This window comes from Neolamprologus brichardi, chromosome 7 (assembly GCF_056152115.1).
Source record: "Neolamprologus brichardi isolate AB-2024 chromosome 7, ASM5615211v1, whole genome shotgun sequence".
Classification (NCBI taxonomy): Eukaryota; Metazoa; Chordata; class Actinopteri; order Cichliformes; family Cichlidae; genus Neolamprologus; species Neolamprologus brichardi.
The window spans coordinates 9,026,151-9,036,948 of NC_142110.1; the positions used below are offsets into that span (position 1 = coordinate 9,026,151).

The 10,798-nt window shown below is 40.2% G+C and overlaps 1 protein-coding gene across 1 annotated transcript; it reads right to left on the reverse strand.

Moving 5' to 3' along the window:
- Positions 1 to 1,195: 1,195 nt before the first annotated feature.
- LOC102786753 (kelch domain-containing protein 10-like) lies at positions 1,196 to 6,615 on the reverse strand. The gene is made up of 10 exons (XM_006789518.3): positions 6,358 to 6,615; positions 5,334 to 5,426; positions 4,890 to 5,111; positions 3,227 to 3,381; positions 2,998 to 3,146; positions 2,794 to 2,878; positions 2,643 to 2,709; positions 2,509 to 2,556; positions 2,294 to 2,433; positions 1,196 to 2,205 (listed from the first exon to the last, which is right to left on the reverse strand). The coding sequence occupies exons 1-10, from the start codon at positions 6,440 to 6,442 to the stop codon at positions 1,996 to 1,998; spliced, it is 1,254 nt and encodes a 417-aa protein (XP_006789581.1). The 5' UTR covers positions 6,443 to 6,615; the 3' UTR covers positions 1,196 to 1,995.
- Between the last annotated feature and the right edge of the window lie 4,183 nt (positions 6,616 to 10,798).

Sequence of the window (10,798 nt, forward strand, 5' to 3'; positions counted from 1 at the left end):
ATGGGGAAAAAAAGTGAGTCAATACAATGTTTTGAAAAACCAGCTGCCTGCGTTTTTATTGTTTGTACAGACAGAAATTACAAAACAACATATATTGCAGCCATAGTTGCCTTTTATAAAGACATTCAACTTTTCTCCCAAGAGTTTAAAGTGACATGCACACCATACTGACATGCAACAGATCATTGAGCTTTCATTAACATAAAAAAAAATGATGCAAATATTGAACATGTCAATCTGAAGCAACGTCGTTACTAAGTTTGAGCACGCTGTGAAGCAGAATGCTTCAAAATAGAAATGAATAAGGCCATGACATGATTAAAGGAACTGAGGTGCGGCGCAGTGTACAAAAGGGATCGTAGTAGAATAGCCGTCAGATTAACGCAGCTCGATATCGAACCAGCACAGTTGCAGTTAACGTGAATTCAAATGCTCAATGCAAGGCAAAATGTGTTTAAAAAAAAAAAAAAAAAATTGCATGAAAGCAACTAGGAGAACCACAACAGTATCAAAGATTTACAGTCCACAGTAACTAAAAACCTGCTGGTGTGCCTAGATCTGGTTTCACACTGAACCTGCTGATGTTTCAATGATGAGTGTCTGCACGGCTCATCAGACTGATCACAGTATTTCACATCCTGAGTGCACCTTCCACACCTTGTTACTAATTTGTTAATGTTCCTTGCCAAGTACCAAAGCACAGCATCTCTAAAAAAAAAAACAACAATGTAATAATAATAATAATAATAATAATAATAATAATAATAATAATATCAACAATGCATGTTGCAGTACAAAAAGTTGAAATGGATTCTTGGCTTTAAAGTGAAAAAACTGAACGTCACAGAAATGTTGGGTTGGGGTTTCTGGGGAGGTACAGCTACAAGTCGGGTGCAGTTCAAAGATTTCTAATAGAATAAAAACAGCAGCACAGTGATTAAAATAGTAAAAATGGCTTCGTGGGTTTAAAATAACAGACTAGTTAGGCATACACAGCTTGTGAAGAGCACCGACTAAATCCTAGTGAGCGAATAACAAAACAAAAAAAGGGCTACACACCGAGTGAAATAAACAAAACTTGACTCTTGCAGACCAATTTGCACACCCCACTTTTTGAAATTCAAAAGGCACTAAATAAATAGATACTGGAGCTACGGGCGTTCAAAACAGGTGTTTTTCATTTTTTCCCCTCCCCCCCCCCCCCCCCCCCAAAAAAAAGAGGAATAAAAATTGAAGAGGCATAAGATATTTCACAGTGATGCTGTGTCACATGTTTTCATCTGATCAGAAGGCCTAATTGTGACCGGCGAGAGGAACATTTTTCAATTTGAACGGTCGAGTTTTAATCGCAGCTCCACATCAGCGAGTCTTTGAGGCTGAAACGTGTTACTTAAACTGTGAAGAGCAATTAGAAATACAAGTCTGCTTTTTATTGAGAATCTCGAAACTTTCTATTTAAATGTCAGGGCCTACAAACTGGTGCCTCTGCTGGGTTTGACGAGGGAACAGCAGGACTGATTGAGGGTAGTGGTGCACAACCCGTTCCACTTCAGGATTGGGAAAAAGAAAGAACAGACAAAAGTCTTTGCCTCTAAATAAAAGCTAAAACTTCACTACTGTACCAACATTCATTTGGCCTTTTAACAAGTGGTCTTTGGAGTTTATAAAATCTCTCTCAGGCTCCACAAGTTTCCACGACCAAAAAAACAAGAAGAAAAACCTGAAGAAGGCGGAAGTGAAAAACAAACAGCATACAGTAATTTCTATTTTCTACACGGTTTCTGATGGATGCGTGCACATATGACACACTGAAACTTAAAAAAAAATTGCACTTTTTAAAAACAACCCACACATTTACATCAGACTAATGTAAAAAGGCAATCAAAGTATTTTCATAACTATCTGACATCATCAGGATTACTTTGTCCTTTCACCCTAAATCGTCAGACATCTTAGAGTCCGTGCTACGCCATCACATACCGCTGCATTCAGTCTTTATTTGAGCCGCTGGATTAACGTGTGTGTCAGTCCCAGGCTGAGCAGCTGGAGGGTGGACAGCTGGGATAAGTGAGGGAAAGTTTTCAGCAGTTTCTCCCAGGTCATTTCCAGCAGGCTGGGAACCACCAGCCACACTTTATACAGAGAGCCAGTCCTTCGATTCCCAGACATGTTGACGACTCCGCCGTGGACGTACATGCAGCCGGCCTAAAGGAAAAGGAACACCAGAGGATGAAGTCTGCGTCTACTCTATGACGATTTAGTTTTTGTTCTCTCAGTGTGCGATGGTACTGACCGGAGTGACCGCAGCACAGTGAAAGTAAGCCGGCTCCGGCATGATCGCAGGAAGCTTCGTCCACTGAAAAGTCTGCAGGTTGAGCTTCCAGAGGTCTGACAGGATGCGCTCTCCGTTATAACCCCCACATATAAAAACCTCTGCACATAAAAAGAGGCATGAAGCAGAAACATTTCAGAGAAAACCCGTTTGATGATGTCGTGTGAAACACTCACCCTCTTTGACCTGTACACAGCTGTGACATCGACGGGCGGTAGGATATCCTGTGAGAAGAAAATGAAATGAAGTCGACTTGTGGCAGTCAAAATGCTTTAACGCTGTAAATAAAAGTTGAACATGAGTCACAAACCTATTTTTTCTTGGGGTTTCGTCATGATATCCTCCCAGTAGTTTGTCTCCAAATTATAAGCATGAATCTGATGAACACAAATAACCTTAATTTAAAGACAGGATGACAAAAAGTTTGCATGCAATAGTGTTTAAGTGCCAGTTACTCTCACCTTGTCTAGTGGATATGATGTCCAGGAAGTCCCGCCTCCAAAAATATATATTCTCTGCCCGTCATGAGCTAGCTCATGTCTATATCTGCAAAATTATTGATTCAGTTTCAGAAAATCTGGAGCCACATGTAGAGAATTCACTGTGTGTTTAACAAACTGTCCCTGCTGCTTTTAGCTGTGTATGAATGACCTAAGGTGACTGACCTCTCCTCAGGTAGGTCTGAGGGCGCGTTATTGGGTTTGATGTGGGTCCACTCCCTGGTGGTCAGGTCCAGCCTGTGTAGGTCAGTGCTGTAAAGGTAGCCCGTCGTACCTCCAAACACATAAAGGTAGCCATTTATGATGACCATGGCCTGGAAAAGGAGGATAAATGGTTGTAACAGATGGGATGGGACAGAACATTCAAAAGGACCTCATACACAAAAAACGCTACCTGTCCATAGATCTTGTTGGGCTTCTTCCCTCTGCAGCTGAGCAGGTTCCATCGTTTGTACTGAACGTTGCAAACGTGGACGTCGTTGCCGTTGTTTTCACCGAATGGAATCCCGGTGCCACCGAACACAAGCAGGTTGTTCCCATGTAGGACAGCTGGGGAAAGACAACAGCATCAAACTCTGTTTTGTTGATTAGGAGTGAAGTTTGGGAATAAAAAGAAACAACAAAACCCTGAATGTTTTGTACAGGAGTCTTCTGTTACACAAAACCTATAAGAAATCTGAGTCAAAGTGTTTTCTTGATCTCATCTCACATGAATGATGTAAAGTGATGTTGAGCCAGAAAAGAATATTCCTATCACAAAGAAGAAGCTGCAATCAGTCTTTGGCAAAGTGACTTTTATATATATTTTATGTATCCAGCCAAAATGTTTCTATGATATTAAAAATGTATATTTTTTAAGAGTGATCTTGCCAGGAGGGCAGCAGACAAATATAACATAGTAGTTGTATAAAAACATTGAAGTTGATACAAAGTGCTGATTATAATGTAGGTAGAAAAAAAGCCAAGTCACAAAGATATTTGCTAAACAGGTCATTTCCTTATTTAATACATAACCTTCATAAATCCTGAGGCTAGACTACAGTTTATTTACCAATAGAAGCAAAAATATCACACACACATACACACAAAAAGAAAATGCATAAACATTGGAAATCACTTTGACACAAAACCAGAAAGACATTAAAGCGCAGGGCACGGTCGCCGCCGTCAGGTCATTTTTGGCTCACATCCGTTAGTGAGACACACTGGCGCACACAAACCAGGCTCAGTGGTTCTCAGGCAGTCTCATCCTGATGCAACACAGTGAATCATCATGCAGACTTCTGTCCTCTGAATACTGTAGTTTTTTTCCCCCCAGAAGAGACAACTCTGCTAGCTTTGCTTTCGCTGCTAGTGCCACCTAGTGGTGAGGCTACAGATTTCAACCAACTAAATGGCCTTCACAGCACACTTCTGCCTATGCTGTGGAAACGTGACAACACAATGTAGTGTGGAGGTGGACCTCCCTCTTATATGGGCTAATTCTAAAAATAAATCTGAATACATTTATGTCTGCCAAAAGGTCCCCCTAAAGTCTACACAACAGTCAACCGTGACTACACAAATAATGAATTACAAACCAAAGAGTTGAGTTCTTGCAGGACTTTGCATCTGTTTGTTGACTAAACAAGGATAAAACTTTAGTTATCAGATAAAAGTATAAACTTGAGAAATATCATTTAGAGCAGAATATTTTATTTTTATTGCTAAAAAAAGACATTGCTATAAAATGTCAGAATTCACACCTAAATTAACTGAGCTATAAATTCTAGCTATAGCTTCTAGCCTCAAATGTGATGAGTCCTAATTTATTTGTGTGAGTTCAAGAAAAAAAAAAAAAGTGTGCAGGGGTGAATTTAGAACTGCTTTTCAATAACAGCTAGACTAACCACATGTGCTCAGTGTTTAATGCATAAATGAACGCAGGGGTGTGCATACAGCCTTTAGAATATACTGATAAAAATACTGGTCAAAAAATATTTTCATCAATCCAGCAGAACCCCATCACATCATTTGAATACCAAGGGAATAAAAATAAAAGCAGCATCAGTCCTTACCTGACATAGAAGCCAGCTCCGTGGGCATGTACCCCTCTGTGCGCACCTGCTGCCAGGATGCTGTGGCAAAATGATACCGCCAGAGCTCCCTGAACAGAGGGTAGTCTTCGTTCTCTGAGCCGCCTGCCTCATCAAAGTCTGGGTTGTAGCCTCCAAACACATACAGGTTGGTGCTGTCTGCTACACAGCGGTGTCCACTGCGGGCAGGAGGAATGCAGTGTCCTGTGGGGGGATGAGTTGTAAACAGACACCATCAGTCTCATCGCCACACACCACGATGTAAATCATCACGCAGACTTCTTTCTCTCCTCTGAATAGTTTTATTAGGAGCAATATAACACTTCTAGCTTTGCTTTACAGGACGTTAACTGCAGCTCCTGCACTTTGAATTCTAGTGTTTATGAGTTTAGACAGTCCAATGTGGTGTCTGTGCAGGTTTAGTACCTTCTCTCAGAAACCTGTTGGGGATCCGCAGGTTTGGGCAGGAAGGGGAGAAGATGCGCCGGGCCTGAAACCACCGTGCTCGCTTCTTAGTGGCTGCAAGATATACGGAGAAAAAGACAGATTCATAAACCAATTCTCTCATGTTCTTGTCAGGGGTTGAACTAATTAGCATCTACCATTTCATTTTAACTTCCAAAGGGACATTTCTTTCCCCTTTTCACTACAGACCAATTACAGGATCTCACAGATTGCTGTGAGCAGCTGGTGTTGTTGTCCATGATCCTTCTGTCATGGAAAAGATTTTCTGGAGCTCCTGGACGATCATTTGATAGCTCCACCGCCGTCACACCCGTTTATTTTACTTCAACCACACTGCAGGCTTTTCAAATGTTGAACAACCACAGTCACGTATATTCAGCCAAGCGTCACACCTCCAGCAAACCGAAGCTGATGTTTCTGGGACGATCCCAGTAAAAACCGTAGAAGTATATGAATACAGTCATCGTATACTCCGATAGTTTTTTTTTATTTTGTTTTTAAGCCACAGCTATTGTACTTCCTCGGTGAATCAAGATACTGTGCACTGCTACACTCAGAGAAATCAGGAGTTCAGGTGTAACCTCTCTCATTTTCTATTCTTAAGTATGCTTTGTGTAACCGAGAATCCACTTCATGTATGGGAGAGCTTACAGAATATGAAAATCATTGCTGTGCCTTTGTCTTTCATTTCCATTTAAATGGGAACATAAGCAACAATAACACTGAAATATTCAGTGGCTGATTTCTGCTGGCTTCCGTAGCAACGTTAGCAACCTTTGGCCTGTGTAGCTGCTGTAGCGATGCAGAATGCACACAAAGCTAGTATGGCTAGCTCACAGACAAAGCCCAGCTAATGCAAATGAGCAGCCAGCTCTGCCCAAAGAGGCAGCGAGCTCTGAGCAGCATTACCAGGTATTTACATTAACTTCTCAGGAAGGCTTGCTGATTGGATCCAGCTGCAGAGCAGTCGCCTGTGTTTACAAACCTGAGTCGCGGATGGAGGGCCTCCACGACAGTTTCTCAAACTTATTGAGCTGACTGAAAGTTTCACCGTGCTCAGGCGAAGACATGATTAACCTGGGACACGCCGACCGAAGAGGCTCACACCCAGACCCGGACAGGAATCCGCCTCAGTGCAAACAAACGGCGCGACATGAAACCGCCAGCTCTGGCTTCAGAGCAAAATAAAGAAATATGCTAACTCCTCCAACTGTCCACAGCTGCTGCTGTCCGAGACGTCATAGCCACGTGGTCTGAACTAACCAATCAGAGGAGAATAGGACGCTCAAGTGGCGTTCAAGAGTCACATGGAAATGTTTATAGTTTTATTAAAGGGCCTCGCCGCAATAATCTAGCAATAACAAATAAATAAAAGTAACAACTTTGTTTCGAATGAATATGGCTTATCAGAGATATATGTTTGTAGTTTTGCATGTTTACCTTATATTATATACTTAATGCACATACTAGCCATTAAAAACAACTGTGATTTTAAACTTGAGGGATTAATAAACGGCTATCAAGTGAAATACAGACTTTTTTTCACAGTAGTGTAATTTTTTTTTATGTAACCTATGAACCTCTGAATATATTCAGAGGTCCACACGTCATTGGAGAAACTAACATATTTTGGATTTTAGAAATACAGTTTTTAGTTAGATGAAACTCCTGTGTCGAAAATCATTTTTGGACATCGCAAAAAGTCGTCCTTTGGGATGCTCTGATAGGCCTTTACAGCAGCCACCTTCAAATCCTGTTGTCTGTGGGTCTTTCAGTAACTGAAAAGCATGCTCCATTGAGTTGAGATCATGTGACTGACTTTGAGATTGAAGAACGTTTATATCTCGAAGAAACTCTTGCTTTGCTTTTGCAGCATACTCTAGGTCATATCCATTTGCACTGTGAAGCTTGGTCTGATCGGTTTTGCAGCATTTGGCTGAATCTGAGCAGAAAGCGTAGCCCTGTACACTTCACAATTAATCCTGCTACATTTATCAGCAGTCATGTCATCAATAAACACTGTCTTACTGTTTCCACCACTAACAGATTCTGTGGTTGTTTCAGATCATGAGCTATTTCCCTCCTTCTCCATACTTTTCTCTTCCCATCAGTGTGATACAAGTCAATTTTAGTTTTATCAGTCCAACGATTTGAATCAGTTTCCACTTTGCTGTAAACCCACTGTGTTTCAATTCACGAATTTAAAAAATAACGTATCAATATAAGGAGCTAAAACAGATGCAACATCTAAACAGTTACTTCAATGCTTTTGTTAAAGGCCTTCAATAAAAGCTGAAATTCTGCATGTCAATCATATATTGATTACATTATTTGTTTGTAAACACGTGTTTACAAATACACTTAGATCCATGTACATGGATCTAAGTGTATTAAGAAATTAAAAAGTGACCAACTTTGTTTATGTCTTCCAAGCTATAAAGGATAATTAACACAGAACTTAAATAAGGGATATTTGAGCCAAACACGTGGAGTAACTCCTTTTGATCAGCTGTACCATGAGTCAACCTTTCGCCCACATCTTTGGGAGCTGCATTGCAGACATGTTATAATCTGGATTTGAAGCTCACTGGGAGTTGCAGAAGGAGCAAAACAAACACACGACTAGCCACTGTAGCTTGTTTACATGGACCATGTGTAAATAAACATAGACTTAGAATTGTAATAATTGCTAATTCTCGCAGTGAGTAATGATCTGGAAAAGATCAACACCCTCTTTTGTTTAAGGTACAAGCGCAAATACAGCAGGCGTACCCAAGCCCTGTTAAAATGCAAGATCCTTTTGCGACACTGGTTTTTACACCTGATCTCTTTTTATGGGACAGCTACTCCCAATGCAACAATTAATCAAACAATCCCTCTGCTGGTGTTTTACAATGTTCACTTGTTTACAGATACATTTTTTCTCATCTGAAACTAAAATATTATCCCAAAGAGTACATTCAGAGCTCACCTAGAGGCAAAAAGATTCTCAGCCACTGTTGGTCTCATAATGTAACACAGACTGTCCAAATAACCCTTGAACAGACTGGCAGCATTTAGACAATGAAGGGAGTCTGTGAAATGTCACAGACAGTAAGAAATTCCTGAACAATGAGCCACTGCTGTGTTAATGAGATCAAACAGGAGATGATTCGGCAGCTTTTTGTTGCTTGCTGTGATCTACTTATTGACTTACAGAGGTCAGGACGTGAGATCAACCAGCTTGAAAACTGATTAGACTTACTGGAAGATGCACCACATTGATGACATTTCTATATTCCTCAAAGTAAAGATTAAAGATAACTGAACTATCCAACTGGATGATGTTGTCAGAGTGTCTGCTAGTCTTCTGAATAAGTCAGGCTTGACAAAGTGCTGCTTTATTATGTTACACATGAATATGTCATATGTATCAATCATAGATTAAGTTTAATAAGCTTCTATCAGAGCATGATTTCAATGGCTTACTTCTCTGTTTCACATGATATACAACAGACTTCAATGATTTGTAGTTCTGTATGCAGATGCTAAGAAATATAAAAATATAGTAACAATGAAAGTATAGTCTAACTTAGTTAGATGAAAGATTTATCAGCACATCAGAAAACATGACATCTGCATGTCTTTATCAGACCCTTGCATCCTTGCGGAAGAATTTTCGCCCACTCTTCTTTACAGCTTCTTTCATTCATGCACAGCTCCCTGAAGCTCCTGCCAAAGCCTGCCTTTTCTTTTTCAGTCATTCTGTTGCAGATTTGCTGCTGCTGTGGTATCCAGAGGAGTTCGTGGTCAGCTCAACGACAGCAAGCTCCGGTTTTCTTGCTGGAAACAAGCCTAAATAAAGTTTTGTTAAACAAATAATGTGTCATATCCTGGAGATCCTAGAGAGGGATAAAATTATCATTCAGTTTAACCTTTGGTAGGGTAGCTGAAATAAGTCAAAACATATAAACCAAAACCAATAATGGAAACAATGAGGTAATACAAAACCAGTATGAATCAGTGATCAACTTTATATTCAAAGGCATCTATGGATAGATTTCTGAGTGCAGATGTCGCTGTGCAAATACGTCTCGCTGGTGCATAAAGACACATTTTTATCTCTTTTACGCTAGATGTCTGCACCTTTTTAAACCTCACTTTTGACCATCTGTGTTTACAGTGAGTGTGCTGGCCTTCACACAAAATGTCGTACATGCTAATCTTTAAAACAAGAAATTATGGACAAGCTGATCTTTGTTTAGCACTGCTTGAAAGGTTTCATGTGCAATGAACGTCCGTGAGAGTGCAATAGAATAAAGTCAGATTCTGAAACAAAAACAAATGGTGCTGCCATATTTTGTGAGGTGAAATATGGCAAAAGTAGTTGTGGGTGCTTATGAGTCTAGTAAGAGACTGAATAAATCTAAAGATGGGCTGAATTTGCAGACAGTCAACTGTGCCAGTTTAGTCCAAGAGCAGACAGTTTAATGCAAGAAAAAGTAATCGCCACCTAAACCTAATAACTGTTTGTACCATCCTCGGCAGAGAGGAGTTTTTTTGATAACTGCCAATGGGTCTTTCACATGATTGTGGAGGGATTTTGTCCCAATCTTCTTTGCCTAATTGTTTCAGTTAGGGTACATTAGGTTTTTCAGCATAAACATCCTGTTTAAGGTCATGCTAAGGCATCTCAATCAGACTTAAAACCAGACTTTTCTTAAACTACTCCAAAACCTTTTTGTTTGTTTGTTTTTGTGTTTTTGTAGCCATTCAGAGGTGCAGTTGGCAGTGTGTTTCTGGTGGTTGTCCTGCTACATAACCCAAATGTCCTTGACCTTCAGGGCATAAACTTTTCTGGAGAGCATAAATCATTGTTCCAACAGCTAGTCATCTCGAAGCGGCAAAGCAGCCCCAGAACATCAAATTACCACCAACATTTTTGACTAATGATGTGATGACCTTTTTATGAAATGCTGTGTTAGTTTTACACCAAATATAACGGGACTTAAACCCTCCAGAAAGTTCAACTTTTGTCACAGTCCGCAGATTATTTTCCCCAAAGTCTTGGGGATATTTTCAGGATGTGTGATGAGCCTTTGTGTTCTTTTTTTGGTCAGCAGTGGTTTTTGCCTCTGTGCTCTCCCATGCATGCCCAGTCTCTTTCTTATTGTTGAATCATGAACATTTATCTTAACCAACCATAGATGTTGTTCTGGGTTATTTTTTGATCTGTTGGATGAGTCGTCGATGGCTCCTGGAGTAATTTTGGTAAGCCAGTCACTCCATACGTGGATAATGACTCTTTCTGTGGTTCATTGGAGTCCCAAAGCCTTAAAAATGTGTTTGTAACTCTTTCCAGACTCATAGATGTCAATTTGTTTTTCAACTTTTTCTTTAGATCATGTGAAGTCAGAAAGTAAAATCAGCTTTTTGGAATAAAAGTT

Excerpts from the sequence above, each read along its gene's own strand:
- LOC102786753 (XM_006789518.3), bottom strand. The coding sequence starts at position 6,442 with ATGTCTTCGCCTGAGCACGGTGAAACTTTCAGTCAGCTCAATAAGTTT. Across the intron at positions 5,112-5,333 it reads CAACAGGTTTCTGAGAGAAG|GACACTGCATTCCTCCTGCC; the intron begins GTACTAAACCTG and ends ATCCCCCCACAG. Across the intron at positions 2,434-2,508 it reads CTGTGTACAGGTCAAAGAGG|AGGTTTTTATATGTGGGGGT; the intron begins GTGAGTGTTTCA and ends TTTTATGTGCAG.